The sequence below is a fragment of the Dioscorea cayenensis genome, chromosome 17 (genome assembly GCF_009730915.1).
Source record: "Dioscorea cayenensis subsp. rotundata cultivar TDr96_F1 chromosome 17, TDr96_F1_v2_PseudoChromosome.rev07_lg8_w22 25.fasta, whole genome shotgun sequence".
NCBI classification, from domain to species: Eukaryota; Viridiplantae; Streptophyta; class Magnoliopsida; order Dioscoreales; family Dioscoreaceae; genus Dioscorea; species Dioscorea cayenensis.
In genome coordinates this window covers 1,550,360-1,565,595 of record NC_052487.1, presented here as the reverse complement: position 1 = coordinate 1,565,595, position 15,236 = coordinate 1,550,360, and the positions used below count along the sequence as shown (strand labels likewise).

General features: G+C 35.5%; 3 protein-coding genes across 7 annotated transcripts; all 3 read left to right on the top strand.

The window, feature by feature from the left end:
- Positions 1-138: 138 nt before the first annotated feature.
- LOC120280824 (pentatricopeptide repeat-containing protein At1g77360, mitochondrial-like) lies at positions 139-1,707 on the top strand. Its single transcript, XM_039287775.1, has one exon. It carries the CDS (start codon positions 162-164, stop codon positions 1,617-1,619), a length of 1,458 nt encoding a protein of 485 aa, XP_039143709.1. The 5' UTR covers positions 139-161; the 3' UTR covers positions 1,620-1,707.
- Positions 1,708-3,519: 1,812 nt separating this feature from the next.
- Positions 3,520-7,037, top strand: LOC120280825 (wee1-like protein kinase). Of its 2 annotated transcripts, XM_039287776.1 has the most exons (11): positions 3,520-3,744; positions 3,838-3,898; positions 3,996-4,056; positions 4,515-4,781; positions 5,082-5,105; positions 5,191-5,255; positions 5,331-5,440; positions 5,505-5,545; positions 5,627-5,772; positions 6,266-6,619; positions 6,725-7,037. In XM_039287776.1, the coding sequence occupies exons 1-11, from the start codon at positions 3,566-3,568 to the stop codon at positions 6,815-6,817; spliced, it is 1,401 nt and encodes a 466-aa protein (XP_039143710.1). In that variant the 5' UTR covers positions 3,520-3,565; the 3' UTR covers positions 6,818-7,037. The 2 variants fall into 2 exon arrangements, with proteins under 2 accessions (XP_039143710.1, XP_039143712.1); XM_039287778.1 differs by lacking the exon at positions 5,082-5,105.
- A 1,017-nt stretch (positions 7,038-8,054) lies between these two features.
- On the top strand, positions 8,055-12,657 carry LOC120280822 (mitogen-activated protein kinase 9-like). Of its 4 annotated transcripts, none has more exons than XM_039287771.1 (11): positions 8,059-8,397; positions 9,334-9,742; positions 9,832-9,959; positions 10,088-10,147; positions 10,544-10,693; positions 10,799-10,954; positions 11,060-11,197; positions 11,277-11,350; positions 11,514-11,615; positions 11,772-12,003; positions 12,386-12,657. In XM_039287771.1, exons 1-11 carry the CDS (start codon positions 8,209-8,211, stop codon positions 12,425-12,427), a joined length of 1,680 nt encoding a protein of 559 aa, XP_039143705.1. In that variant the 5' UTR covers positions 8,059-8,208; the 3' UTR covers positions 12,428-12,657. The 4 variants fall into 4 exon arrangements, with proteins under 4 accessions (XP_039143704.1, XP_039143707.1, XP_039143705.1 ...); XM_039287772.1 differs by lacking the exon at positions 8,059-8,397 and adding an exon at positions 8,593-8,649; XM_039287770.1 differs by having other exon boundaries at positions 8,055-8,397; positions 10,544-10,954.
- The last annotated feature ends 2,579 nt before the right edge of the window (positions 12,658-15,236 follow it).

Sequence of the window (15,236 nt, the reverse complement as noted above, 5' to 3'; positions counted from 1 at the left end):
AAACAGTGAAACAATAGCCGATGGGTTTCCCAAATAAGATGAATGGACGGCGATAAAGGCGATGGATCCCATCACGAGGCAAGATCTAAGGTTGAGATTCATCCAGGAAAACCCCAAGTTGAAATAAAGAGTAGGGCACCCAGTCTCCCTCGCGACAAGCTATGGCGTCTCATCGGAAGCGTTCGATCGAGAAGACGTCGGCGGTGGCGTCGTCGGAACCGGCGAAGCGCCGGAGATTCCCGAGCTACCTCGAGACCCCGAAGCTCCCACCGATGACGCGTCTCCTCTGCGAGATACTCGCCACAGCTCCCATCTCCTCGATCGAGCGCGCACTCGATGACTCCGGCGTGCGCGCGCTTTCTCCCGACGATGTAGAGGCCGTCCTCAAGCTCTCCTACTCCCACCCTGACGCTGCCGTCACCTTCTTTCGCTGGGCCGGCCATCTCCTCCCCCGGCCTCACCAACACTCCCCCTACTCCTGGAACCTCGTCGTCGATCTCCTCGGGAAATCCCTCCACTTCGAAGCCATGTGGGACACCGTCCGGTCCATGCACAACCACCGCCTCCTTTCCCTCGCCACCTTCGCCTCCATCTTCTCCTCCTACGCTGCCACCGACCTCCCCCTTGACGCCCTCGCCGCTTTCAACGCCATGCCTCGCTACGATCTCCCCCACGACCCCCCGGCTCTCAACTCCCTTCTCTCCGCCCTTTGCCGTGAACGTCTCTCCACCCAAGCCCGCGACTTTCTCTCCCGACTCCGCTCCCAAATCCACCCCGACGCCGATTCCTACGCGATTCTCCTCGAAGGCTGTGAGTACGAGAACAACCTCTCATCTGCACGCGAGGTGTTCGGCGAAATGATCACCGCGCTCGGTTGGGAACCTTCCAACATCCCTGCATATGATTCCTTCTTATCAAACCTCATCCGCGCACCTGGCGGCCCGGATGAAGCTCTGAGCTTCCTGAAGATCTTGAGAGAGAAACGATGCTTCCCGGGGATCAAATTCTTCCGAACCGCGCTCGATGAGTTCTTCAAGCAGCACGACGCCCGCGGCGCGCTGTCATTGTGGGACACTCTCATAGGACGCAATGGCTGCCTTCCGGACACTCCAATGTTCAACTCCATGATCTCATTGCAGTGTTATCACAACAAGATGGACATTGCCCTGCAGTTGCTTGATGAAATGGTGATCTTTGGTGCATTCCCGGATTCTCAGACTTACAATGTGTTGCTTCAATTCTTGCTTAAGAGCAGGAAACTCAGAGAAGCCTCAGTGATTTTCAATGAGATGGTGAAGAATGAGTGCTGCCCGAGCACGGAGAATTGCCATTGTGGCATTAGGATATTCTTGGACAATGGTGATTGGGAGATGGGAGTGAAGGTGTGGAAATGCATGGTCACAAATGATTTGGTGCCATTGGAGGAGAGTGCGAATATGTTGATTGCGAAGTTGCGAGATCTTGATAAGCTTCCCGAGGCTTGCAAATATGCGGAGGATATGATCGATAAGGGTATAAAGTTGAATTCTTCGACACTTTCTAAGCTTAAGAGTAGTCTCTTGAAAGTGAAAAAGGGTGGTGTTTATGATCATCTTCTAAGAAAATGGAAAGCTCACTAGGAAATAAGGCACTGTGACCAATTACTTGTAAAGTTTCGGTTTTTATGATTTCTAGTTGTGAAAACATAAAACTTAATTGATTTGCATACTCTCTTCAATCTTTTGTCTTCATTTTTGGATTCATATTTATTTCGGAGACATAGGAAACACAGGTTAGTGTACCTTTCCAATTTCATTTTTGGCATTTTTGCTTATTAGTTGATTTACCACAGGGGAGTGAGGAGCCAGGAGGTAAGGCTTTGTGATTGTTTCTTGTAAAGCTTCTTCTTTTGTGAATTTCTAGTTGTGAAAACTTCAATTCAGTTGCACCATTTTACTCTCTCTTCATTCTTTGTTGTTGGATTGATTTGTAATCTTTCTTGTTTACAATTTGAGAAACATACATTGGCATAATATATTTTTCAGATGCATTAGTTTATCATTGCTTATGAAGTAATTATTCTTATTGATTTGTAATTAAGCCTCAAAAATCTTCTTTTTAGATGTTTATCATTTGTTTTTTTGCTTGTAATTAAGAATTTAATTTGTTTTTGGCTCCTTTCATATATATCTTCTTTGCACTCTCTTTTGACATATATTCACATGTCTTCAAGCCCTACTTTTACAGATTTCCTTCTTGAAACTTCAAAAAGAAAATAAAATACAGGATGACTCAATGGCTGTATGCTTTTGTTTTGCTTTCAAGAAAGATCACTATGTGATGTGTTTGGCACTTGATGTTAATTGCTTTTGTGAAAATTATTTCTAGTATCAGTGTCTTGGTTGTGTTATACGTCAGAAATTGTTCACACTCATTGACATTATTATAATTTTATTGGTAGGTCCTGCTAGTGCTTGATTTGCAAATTCTATTTTAATATATATATAAGTGCAAAACAGAATAACTAACACAATAACAATGAACAACAGGAGAAGAACGTGGAGAATAACTAACACAATAACAATGGACAACAAGAGAAGAACGAAAAAGCCGACATCTTTGTCAACCAACGATAACAATAGACAACTAAGACTTCTATAATCACAAATAGAAAAAATATAATAACATCACATGGGACATGTGTCAGAATATGATAGGTTGAAATCAGTGTATTTCATGGTTTTAGAACCAGGAGAAATGAACTCTCTAATAACCAGGAGAGCTTTTTTTAATTTGGCTTTTTGAGAATTTGGTCCATTTATCCATCCATTAAGCATATAATGGATCTTGTAAATAAATGAATAATGTGAATAAGTTATACAAGAAAAAATTCGATTATTCTTTTCGATCCAAGTGGCTTAACAGATTACACGAGACAAGGTTTCTTAAACCATTCAAACATAAGAATTTGTTATCACTTCAGGATGCTAAACCTCCTTCAGGATAGTTGTAGTGCTTAGGACATTGAACAAAGATGAATAGTTGACCAAGTTCTAAATGTAAAAGAGCAGTTTAGAAGCTAGTTTATAAAAACTAATCCATAAAAAAAAGTAAAGTATAATTTCTTTCTTATAAATGGTTGAATTGAATTGTTGCAAGTTCAACCCAAAAAAAAAATAAAAAAAATTCCTATTCTATTTATATTAGATGGATACACACTATGACTAATTATAAAATAAAAATTATCTTTTTGTAGCGATGGTGACACCTATTTAATTTTAACAAGAATTTCATATTTTAAAAAAGGAAAATATAATTTCATAATGGCGACAAATAAATCTTAATAAAAAAAAAGGCTGGAATTAAAGGCCAAAGATTTGACATTAATATATATAAGCGCCAAAATTCAAAAAAGCTTATTTCTCCCGCCAACTCAAACAATGATTTTAATTTGAAGTTAAATATATATATATATATATATATATATATATATATATATATATTTTATATTGAGCATCAATCAGCATCGATGATGAGCCAAAAGATCGAAGCGAAAGGGCAACGAAGAGGCTCTCCGGCGGTGGCGATGGCGGCGGAGAAGACATCGCCAGCTGGGAATCTCGGTCTCCAGCTCAAGCAAGTGACGCTGCTTCCCTTCGAGCAGCCATCTCGTTTGCAGAAGCCAATCGAAGCTACGGAGAACTCACTCCCTTTGGGCCCCGATGCCGAGGATGGGGATTGCATCCTCAGCCAAGATTTCTTCTGGTGAGCTTCCGACCTTGATGTTTGCTTGTTATTCTCTTATTTCTTTGTTTTTTTTCTCGGAAAGTTGTGATTTTTGGGTGTTTTTTTCTTCAGCACACCTGATTATATAACGCCGGATGGGCAGCAGATTTTGAGCGATTTCGAGTTCAATAAGGTAAAAGGTGGCATCTTGGAATACTCGTCTGTTCTATTTTTCTTTCTATATATGTATAGATATCATTGTCAAATGTTGATCATTTTGGTTGATTCAGGAGCATTTGGCTTGCCCCAAATCACCTGAGAAATCGATCAGGACTAAAAGGCACAGGAAAGGTAAGCCTAATCATCTGTTGGATTTTGTTTTTAAATGTATTTTTGGTGATTTGCTGTTTTTCATTTGGTGTTCATGGGATAGCTTATGCTTGGATGAACCTTGGTGGCTTGCATTGGATGTAATAGAACCAGTTATTGTTGTTGTTGTTCCTTGCCTTTGTTATATTTATGTGGGTCTCCAGTTGTTGTTCCTTTCCTTTATTATATTTTTGTGGGTCTCCAAATTCAATCTTGTAGTTCTCCTTTCATTCCACCTTCACCCCATCTTGATGGAGGAATGGATCACATTGTACCTAGTAATGCAAGATAATGCTGAAGAAGTGAAAATTGAATTTAGTTTTGAAGTGTTTTGGGTCAATTTTTTTTTTTTTTCTTCTGTTGGAACATTAATATCTTTGCTTTGTTGTTTTACTTAAAATATTTAAAAACGAGTTGCAATATATATATTTTTTTGTCAGAGAACTCCCCTTGCAAAACTCTGGCTCCCAGCCTGTTATGCCCACAGCAGACTATAGAACTTCAGAATGGTCTTCTTGGCTCAGATACAACTGAGGAAGCCAATTCATCAAGATATGAAAAACCAAAAAAGCCAAACTATGTTTCTCAATCTGCGGTTGCTCTGCGCTGTCGGGTGATGCCTCCTCCATGTGTGAAAAACCCATATCTGAAACCTACTTTAGCAAATGACCTTGAACTTTTTGGGGACAGAAGATCAAAATTGGCAGGTAAAAGATTCATTGGTTAGCAAATCACAAATCATGCCATCACTCTTTTTATTAGAATGTCTTTTTCCTTTAAATTCACATACGGGAGTATAAGTTTCTCATGTTATTGCAAAATTTAAAGGTTTTACTGTGGTGCTACCAATGTTTTCTTTGGTATTGCTGACAGAAAGATATCTATAGCCATGTATTTTTAGTTATTTGTTGAAATGTAGAACTAGGTCACCCATTCTACAAGAAACAGCATAGTTATTCGATATTACTTGACATCCCGATGTATTATAGAAGCTTCATTTTTGACAGAATTTCCTATTGGTTTTACTGGAGGTATCAAACTGGCATTTCAATCCTAAGTTGGATGTTCGCCACTCATCATTTACTTGCCATTGTTAAGTAAAGAATTGTGATGCAGGTTTTTCTCCAACAATTGGTGGAGATGGACTTTCACGGTATCGAACTGATTTCCATGAGATTGAGGTATCATCATCTCATTAACCATTGACTGCGCGATGTTATTTTTTATGATAAATAAATTGACATCTTTTTTTACAGCAAATTGGATTAGGAAACTTCAGTCGAGTCTTCAAAGTTTTAAAGAGAATAGATGGCTGCTTGTATGCTGTAAAGCGTAACACACACCCCTTTCACAATGACATGGAAAGGTAATTTTCTTATTGCTTGTATCCAATTGTAACATATCCATTTAAATGCCACCTGTCTTCTCAGGATGCGTGCATTAATGGAGGTTCAAGCTTTGGCAGCATTAGGTACTTGGAATTTTCCACTGTCATTTCTATCTCTTTTCTTCCATATTTTCCATTACTAAGAGCTAAAATTTCCACTTGTAGGGTCCCATGAAAATATAGTCGGATATTACACTTCCTGGTTCGAAAATGATCAACTTTACATTCAAATGGAACTTTGCGATCAGAGCTTATATATTAACGGAGGTTATGTGCCCAGAGGTGCAGAAGTCCTGCAAGCATTGTATCAGGTTTTCATCACTATCATCTCTGCTTATGTTTGATAATTATCTAAGAATTGCTAATGTGTTTTGTCAATAGATTAATTTATACATGATCTCATTCATTAGTTCAACCACATTTCAGTTTTGTAGATTATCAGACTTTAATCTATTATTTAGATGGGAATTAAAAAAAAAACCATTGGGTTAACACTCCAAAGCATTAGACTTTAATATCCGAATGCACGCAGTGATTGAGTTGGTATCATATTGTGCATGCCATGTAATTGGAAAAATCTGTTTCCACTTATGATATTGCAACTTGTTAGACGTGCCAAAGTATTTCACCCAATCCTAAACATTGGTTAAGAACTTAAAGAGAGTTTTCACGATTTATAGATTAGTATGATGGGCAAAAGTTTGGTTTATCATATCATTCCAAATGCCCAGAGATCCATATCACAAATCAATGTTTAATGTTCTACCGTCCAACTATGAATTCTCATTCTTCATATATTGACAGATAGCTAAAGCACTGCAATTTATTCATGAACATGGCATAGCTCACATGGATGTAAAGCCGGAGAATATTTATATAAAGAATGGCATCTATAAACTAGGTGATTTTGGTTGTGCAACTCTTATGGATAGGAGTTTGCGCATTGAAGATGGTGATTCAAGGTACATGCCCTTGGAGATGCTTAATGACAAATATGAGCACCTAGACAAAGTTGATATTTTCTCCTTGGGTGCAACAATCTACGAGCTCGTCAAAGGTTCCCCATTGCCAGATTCCGGTCCTCAATTCTCTAATCTCAGGGAGGGCAAGATCTCATTGCTTCCCGGATATTCTTTGCAGTTTCAAATCTTACTGAAGGTATAAATTTCTTCGAAGTCACTACTGAGTTTCAAACCATGCTAATAACTGGTCTGATATATATTAGTATGCATAACACTAAGCATCATTTCATCTGTCTTTCAGGCTATGATGGATCCTGACCCGGAAAGGCGGCCGTCGGCGAAGGAAATCATCGAAAATTCAATATTTGAGAAAACATGCAGGAACACAAACTGACACACTTCATTCTGGAGGAATACAAGTTAACAGAGATAATGCTCAAGTTTGAGGGACTTTTACTTTTGACAACCTGCATCTCAGAAGAGACTCTCAAAGTGCATTCTTGAATCCATTTTGTAGCAAATATCAGGATTCTCTTGTGCCCAATTTTGTAAAGTCTAATACCCATGCAGGCTTGTTTGAACTATAAACAAAACAGTATCTAAAGTTTCTGATGCTTTTGTCTCACTTGATTTACTTGCATTAATGGCTTTTAAGTTATTCCATATATTAATATATATATAGTGATATGTGTATTGAAAAATGAACCTATTTGTTTATTCACATTATGTTGTGAAAGTTCATTGATTGGGTGCTTCACAATTTCAGGCTATGGACAATTCAACAGGATAAGGTTTGCTCTCTTCGGTCTTTTTAATTTTTCTTATTTTAATTAGTTCTTCAATTTAAAAATTCAGTTTTTTTATCCAAATAAAATTTTAGTCTGAAAATGTTGTTTTATAAAAACACATTTCAAATAATATTGAAAAAAATGTTTATACTGTTGAAAAAAATGAATTGTAAACATAGTTAAATATGATTTAATACTTCATAGGTTTAGTAAAAAATTATAATTAAATGAAGTTATAGAAGTACATTACATATAAAAAATAAATTTTAAAAATAATTATTTAATACTACATAAAATTTTTAAATAGACATGTAAAAAAAATTCTAAAATAAGTTTTAAAGTAAAAAAATCTAAGAGAGTAATAAATAACATGATCTTTAAGAGGGAGTAACAAATAACTTTCTCATGGTGTTTTGGTTGGATAAAAGAAATCATGTGCTATATTATAGCCCATCATCATTAATTAAAGATAGTTTACACAATAATTTAAAAAAAAATCATCAAAATTATCTTCTTCAATGATAGAAAATTTTCAATATATTCAAAAATACAAATTTTAATTAAAAAAATAAAATCTCAAAGACTCGCCCAAGGATCAAAAGTAAATTATACAGTTCAACAGCTCTTTTTTAACAAAGAAAAAATTTGTTGACATTAATTAAAGGAGACAAACTATTACTGTTAATGATATGCTTTAATAAAGCTCATGAATAAATTACTATTAATTTTTTAAGTTACATCTATCAACTACCAAAAAAAAAAGGAACTAATAAATAATATTATATCTTTTCAAGGTCTAAATAATAAAACTGCCAATTTTTTATTTAGTCCTTCACTTCTCTCTCTCTCTCTCTCTCTCTCTCTCTCTTTCTCTCGCCGTCTTGTCTGAACGCTGGACTCGCATGGTCAGCGAGGGAGAGAGGAAGAGAGGAAGAAGATGGCAGGCCAAGTGGAGAGGGGCTGAAGGAGCTGGCAATGCCGCATCTCGCCGTGATTTATGGGCGCCAATTCCATCGTCGATGGCGTTCGTCGGTTGTTCAAACGCCGCCACAATCCCACTTCTTCATCTTCTCAATCTCAATGTTCGGATCTCAAACTAGACAAGGACGAGCAGGATCACAGCGGTCTCAGACGCCTCAAAGTTCCTAGACGAGTTTCCATGGCCGCCGTTGATCCCCACAAGAAGGTCAGCTCCTCCTTCATTTCTCAAAGATCCAGTTTTTTTCCCCTTTTTCTTTTTTGTTTGTTTGGTTGTGAGAGATGTTGCGTATAAAGCTCTGTTTTTTTGCGTCATTTATCCTTTGACGCTGTCCAATCCGCGTGCTCATTAAAAAACACGTTTTTGCCCTTAAATCGTGCTGTGAGTATTGTGTTTGTTGCGTTCTTTCCATGAATTTGGTTAGCTCTCGTATCTTAGTTGGTGGTTCTGTGAAATGAGGTGCGTTTCTAAGCTTCTTTTGTCTTCGTTGCTTTGTTGGGGATTTATGAAGAGGTGCTCTGGTTCATTGTTTTGAGGTTTTTTTTTTTTGGCAAAAAAATTTGAGTCTGTATTATTGAATTCATCGATTCAACATCAATCATGTGATTCTCTTCTCATATCTCTTTACTGGGTATTATTTATATTAGTTTTTGTTCTTCAATTGGATTTGGTCTTGAGCAGAGGTTCAATTGAACAATTAGATCATTGTTTGTTTACTGTTACCTTTTTGGTGTTGTTCTTCTATGTTATCTTGCATCTTATCGATTCAATTGAGAATGATTGATTGGAATTCTGTCTTAATATTGTTGTTTTTTCCTTGATTATTCTTTTGATATGTCCTATCTTGTGTTCATGTGTGTATTTGATTGGTTTTTGCCATCAAGATTGTGATGTTCCTCTAGAAGCTTAATTATCTCACTTTCTATTACTGTGCCTAACAAGCCGGTGTGGCTATTGATTTTTCTGTTTAACATGATTTCTCTTTCCTGACTATGAGATATAAAATGATTTCTAGGAAGTAGCGTGTTATAAAATTCTTCAATTGATCTTCTTAAAAGCTGTAACTTTCGGTTTATGTATGTGCTTTTCACTTTCTATTTATACTGAAAGTGACTGTTTTTCTTGTTTTCTTAAATCACCCAGAGCATGCTTGACAAGGATTTCTTCACCGAGTATGGTGAAGCAAGTCAATACCAAATACAAGAGGTGATTGGCAAGGGCAGCTATGGAGTAGTTGGGGCAGCAATAGACACGCACACAGGGGAGAGAGTGGCGATCAAGAAGATCAATGATGTATTTGAGCATGTTTCAGATGCCACACGCATTTTAAGAGAAATCAAGCTTCTCAGGCTTCTCCGCCATCCTGATATTGTGGAGATAAAGCATATAATGCTTCCTCCATCACGGAGAGAATTCAAAGATATTTATGTTGTTTTTGAGCTGATGGAATCAGACCTCCACCAAGTAATAAAAGCAAATGATGATCTCACACCTGAACACCACCAGTTTTTTCTGTACCAGCTACTAAGAGCTCTAAAATACATTCATACGGGTTAAACATTTTTTTATTGATTACTCAGCTCTCTTTGATGCATCTTCTCTAGGCTATTATGATTTATATATATTATTAATATGTCACAGCAAATGTTTTTCACCGAGACTTGAAGCCAAAAAACATCCTCGCTAACGCAGACTGCAAATTAAAAATTTGTGACTTTGGCCTTGCCCGTGCATCATTTAATGATGCGCCATCGGCAATTTTTTGGACTGTAAGTAAATCTCTTCCTTTCTATAATATTATAACTATTGTTTATTTTGATGCTGGTTAGTGATAATTTTATCCTTTTTTATTCAATCTAAGCCAGTCTCCTGGCATACTATTTCTTTGTTATTGTAGGACTATGTAGCAACAAGGTGGTATCGTGCACCTGAACTATGTGGCTCTTTTTTCTCCAAGGTAAGCCATAGATCTGATTTCAGATGTGGTAAATGGTCTACTTGCATAATTTCCTGCAAATGTTGCATAGACTGTTCTCAATGGCCATTCTATTTTTCCATACTGTGTAATTTTTCCATTTTTGAGCAATAGAAAAAGGAGAGAGGTCTTATGGTTTCCATTTGGTGAAGCACATACGTAATAGAATTAGTGACACCTAATGTTTATCAGCCTCCAGAATTCACAATTAGGAGCTTTCCAATTGGGGAAATCTTTGATTTGCACCATGTCAAATCTAAATCCTGGCAAATACAAAGAAGTTTATGATTACATGAGATTCTATCTTAACCTAACAATGTCCATGGATTATGTATTTGTCATGCTTACTATACATTATCTTGATGTCATATTTTGCAGTATACACCCGCAATTGATATATGGAGCATAGGATGTATTTTTGCTGAAATGCTAACAGGCAAGCCGTTATTTCCTGGCAAAAATGTGGTGCATCAATTGGATCTCATGACTGATTTGCTTGGTACTCCTTCAGCTGAATCCATAGCAAGGGTCAGCTTACTCTCTCATTTAATCACTATCCATTTCTTTGCATTCAATGTGACTAAAATATGTCTAAAGTTTATTTCTTATTTTCATGGTTCTTGTCATCTGCAGATTCGAAATGAGAAGGCTAAGAGATACCTGAGTAACATGAGGAAAAAACCACCAGTTCCTTTCTCACAGAAGTTTCCTCATGCAGATCCTTTGGCTCTTTGTTTACTTGAACGCCTATTAGCTTTTGACCCCAAAGATCGACCTACTGCAGAAGAGGTAAGATTCAGGAATTGTCTGCTTATTTCTCCTGCTGGAATTTTATGTTTTTATTTATTCCTACATAGCTTATTCATTATTTACATTTTTTTAAAATGTTTTCAGGCACTAGCTGATCCATACTTTTATGGATTGGCAAATGTAGAGCGTGAACCATCTACACAGCCAATCTCAAAACTTGAGTTTGAATTTGAGAGGAGGAAATTGACAAAAGACGATGTCAGAGAGTTAATATATCGAGAGGTATGATTTAAAACCATATTGTCATTGGTCCTATCAATTGCTTATTCACTTATAATGGAAACCTCTTTAAAGTAAACAGATACTGGAGTATCATCCTCAAATGCTGCAAGAGTATCTACAAGGTACTGAGCATATTAGCTTTGTGTACCCCAGGTTAGCTCTTTCCAAACCAATTCCATACACTATCTTTGTATGTATTCTTTTTTCGTAAAAGAAAAAGATTGATGTCCTCATACTCATCAACTCAAATTGACAGTTTGCTGCAATAAATATTCGGTGTTGAATTTCTGTGACAAACCTTGTTTTTCAATTTCAGTGGAGTTGATCGTTTTAAGAGGCGATTTGCTCAGCTTGAAGAGCACCATGGCAAAGGTGAAAGAAGTAGTCCACTTCAAAGGCAGCACGCCTCTCTACCTAGGTGGTTGACTGATACTAGATCATGCAACTCTTTCGTTTTTCTTTCACACTCTCAAAATGTTTTGCTTTCATTTGGATTATTGAACCATATAGATTTGGAGTTCAAGGCTAAGGATTTAATCTTATTAATTATGATGTTGGGAATTCACTTTTCCAGGGAGAGGGTATGTGCATATAAAGATAGTGATATTGAGGAGCAGACCGTAGCTTTAGTCGCTCGAGCCAGTCTTGAAAGTCCTCCAAGGTCACAGAAAAGTGAGGATTCAGAGCATGATGAGGCTATAGAAAATGGCCAATATATGTCAAACTACAACACCCGGGGCTTGCTTAAGAGTGCTAGCATCAGTGCTTCAAAGTGTGTAACTGTCAATCAAAGAAAGCAAATGGAGGTAAGTTGTGTTGATAAAAAAAGAAAATTTCCCCTCACTTGCATTTCTGAATCTTTTCTTGATTAAAATTGGTACGCACTCGCGTAGTTGAGAGTTCGTTTGATGCTTTCTTCGAGTTCCTATCTTATCTGTTTCACCTGTTTATACAAGATTACAAAGTTCTAAATTTACAAAAAAACAGCTGAAAAAAAAAACTTAAAAGTTCATTTCTTGTTTTATTTCGACAATGAACATCTGAATTACATCTATACATGTTATAAAACATGTTATAACTGGACTTATAACATCTGTACACATTTAGGTTTCCTTTTGTTTATAAGTTAATTATAAGTTTAATGGAGAAAGAAGTATATGTGAAATTTTTCATTGCTTTTTTTCACAGGATGAAGTGATCTCCGAACTCACAGATGAAGAAGGAAGCTGATGATTTTTTCACATTTTAACTGCCGAAATCCTGACAGATAATCATTAAGCAATGAAATGTTGTGCTTGAGAACATTTTTTTTTCTCTTATATTTGGATTCTGTTATCACTCTCACTGTAATAGAATTAGGAAACATTTTATTTTTTACCGAAATATGTAACCTTTGCAAAGTTAATCCCTCAACCTGCGCTGCATGTGTTTTCATCCACATGTGTAGAGTTAATTTCTCACGCATGCTTCTGGGATTGAACTTGGGTTACCGCTACACAGATATTTTATTTCATGAGTTAAAAAAATGTCATAATATTATTTCATAAATTGAAATACCAGCTCATTTATATTTCTCTGAATTAATCTCATCGAGTTGCCATGCCCTGAATTTTGCACATATATAAATGTGCGTTTTGACATACATTGCACAAGTTTTCTAAAATCTCTGAACCACCCACCCATTGAAGTAATTTTTTTTGTTAAAAAAAAAAAAACTTAATTATTACATTTGTGTGTATAATATCTAAATTAGTCCCTTTATTTTCTTTTCTCTTATTTTTTTGGTCCCTCTGCTCATAAATGCTTCAAAAAAATCCATTAATCAATAACCTACAACATATAAGGATGAAGAATAATAATAGGTGGCCTGGACTCTGTTGGAAGTCGGTGAAAGCATTTGATGAATTACATCAAATTATAGAGAAGAGATGAGAAGATTTTGAGGATTTGGAGATCAGGGATTCAGGGGCTTGGATGCGATTTCAGAAGAATTTACTCAAATTAGGGTTCTATTACTTTTGTATTTTGATGAGTCTTGTGATGCCTGCCAGGCTGGTGAGAGATTAAGAAAGTGAAAGTTGTGTGAAATTTAAGCCAAGGGTTGTGATTGTTTTTGAGTGTCAATGTTGTGAATCTTAAGGCACAAAGCAACATGAGCCGTCATATGAGTTGAAAATTTGAAATGGTCATCGGTGGTATTTTTTCAATTTTTTTTATTATTATATTATATTATTTATTTATATTATATATATATATAAAGAATTTCGGGGAGATCCCTCTCAGGCCCCACCCCGCTACAGTGATAGAGGAATTTTTTTTTCCATACCCACCTCCGCGGGGGAGAGAACCGGGGATTTCCTGCCCCAAAAGGGGCGGATTCCCACGGAGGACAGGGAGTCCCCGCTCCATGCCCATTCCTAGTCAGGCAAATCAACTTCAACATGTGTTGGTACTAGCAACCTTTATTTATTTATTATTATTTATTATTATTTATTATTATTATAAAGTGGACAAGCCATGTATCAAAGTTATATGCACCAATAGAAATTGGTCATAAGGTTCATGCACACTTGCATAATGAACACAAGGATTAAATTACAAATTCACTCCTTAAATCAAGAATATTTTTTGGCATCACTACATCTTATGCTTTTTGAATTGTGGACAGTAAAAATTCTCATATGACATTTTTTTTAATGGAATCAATACCATTAGCTCGAAGACCTTTTACTAAGTAATAACCTATACATGGTTTTCAATTTTTATTAGCCTAATATAGATTAAAAAGCCTTAAATCAAATCCAATTGTATGTGCAGAAAGTATATGTATGGATATGTGGTCTATAAAACTATGCATTCTCTAATTTAAAACCTTTAAAACAATTTTAGGGATATTACAATTAAAAAAAGCAGATAATTGAAGAGTGTGCAATATGCATTTATTTTATACCAATTTGTATACTCATTCAGCATGTATTAGACTCATATTATGGAATTTAGTACTAAATCTAGTGTGTTTCGCATTAACCTGCTTACGGCAGCACTTCAAGATGAGAGAGAGCAAAAAGAAACATTTCAGACCTCAAACGATGAAATTGGAGCTCTTTTGGCATCATTTAAACAAAGACAAGGCTAAATCGGGTGCCTTACAGGCATCTTACAGCCAACTTTACGGTTTTGAGTCAATTCCAGACGACCCTATCGCACCTGGTGGAGTTAGGGGGGTTAAGGGGGTGCTTTAGCATCCCCCTATATATAATTAAACTATTAATCATTATAATTCATATGAAAAATGCTATTTTTATTTTTATTTTTTATATTCTACCTCATATTATTTAAAATAAATTAAATAAAAATTATAAAATTACTATATTAAATAAATTTGATGGTGAGTGATAGTAAATAATTTGGCTAGCCAAATATAAATCCTCAAATATTTTTGTTTTTAAACTTTATATATAGATTTTTTTTTTATATTGAACTTATCAATACATAATTATCAATATTTAGGATATTAATATAAAAATAAAAATAAAAATATAATCATAAAAAATGCAATTGCTATCGCAAAATCTCTAAAATAAAAAATATTGCATATCTCATGGATTGGTGAGTTTTTTCTCTTTCATCAAATATCTCCTTATGTTTTATTTTCATTATAGGGATTTATCCTTTTTTTTTCTTGTTTGTTTTATGAAAATTATTGTGAAAAAATGTTATATACTTGTTGTGATTAATTGTTATGAAAATTTTATTTATTCATTAGATTATTTGTTGAATAATTGTTATATTTAATAATTGACTTATATATGAATATGTTTAAAGTTGTTTTGTAATTGCAGTAGTTATTAATTTAGTGTTTAACTAATTGAGTTAATTGCTAATTATGTAGATATGATAGAGGTTTTACACATAAACCAAATTTTTTTGATGGGTATATATTTTATATTTTTAAAATATTGATTATTATAATCTCAAGTTTGAATTAACAAAACTATTTAATATTTAAAAAAATTTAAAATTTAAATTCAGCACCCCC

What these genes read in the sequence shown, in the direction of transcription:
- LOC120280824 (XM_039287775.1), top strand. Translation starts at nt 162, where the DNA reads ATGGCGTCTCATCGGAAGCGTTCGATCGAGAAGACGTCGGCGGTGGCG.
- LOC120280825 (XM_039287776.1), top strand. Translation starts at nt 3,566, where the DNA reads ATGGCGGCGGAGAAGACATCGCCAGCTGGGAATCTCGGTCTCCAGCTC. An exon ending in TCCTATTGGTTTTACTGGAG is followed by an intron (nt 5,106 to 5,190) that starts GTATCAAACTGG and finishes ATTGTGATGCAG; the next exon opens with GTTTTTCTCCAACAATTGGT. An exon ending in AGTTTCAAATCTTACTGAAG is followed by an intron (nt 6,620 to 6,724) that starts GTATAAATTTCT and finishes TCTGTCTTTCAG; the next exon opens with GCTATGATGGATCCTGACCC.
- LOC120280822 (XM_039287770.1), top strand. Translation starts at nt 8,209, where the DNA reads ATGGGCGCCAATTCCATCGTCGATGGCGTTCGTCGGTTGTTCAAACGC. An exon ending in GAGAGTTAATATATCGAGAG is followed by an intron (nt 11,198 to 11,276) that starts GTATGATTTAAA and finishes TAAAGTAAACAG; the next exon opens with ATACTGGAGTATCATCCTCA. An exon ending in ATCAAAGAAAGCAAATGGAG is followed by an intron (nt 12,004 to 12,385) that starts GTAAGTTGTGTT and finishes TTTTTTTCACAG; the next exon opens with GATGAAGTGATCTCCGAACT.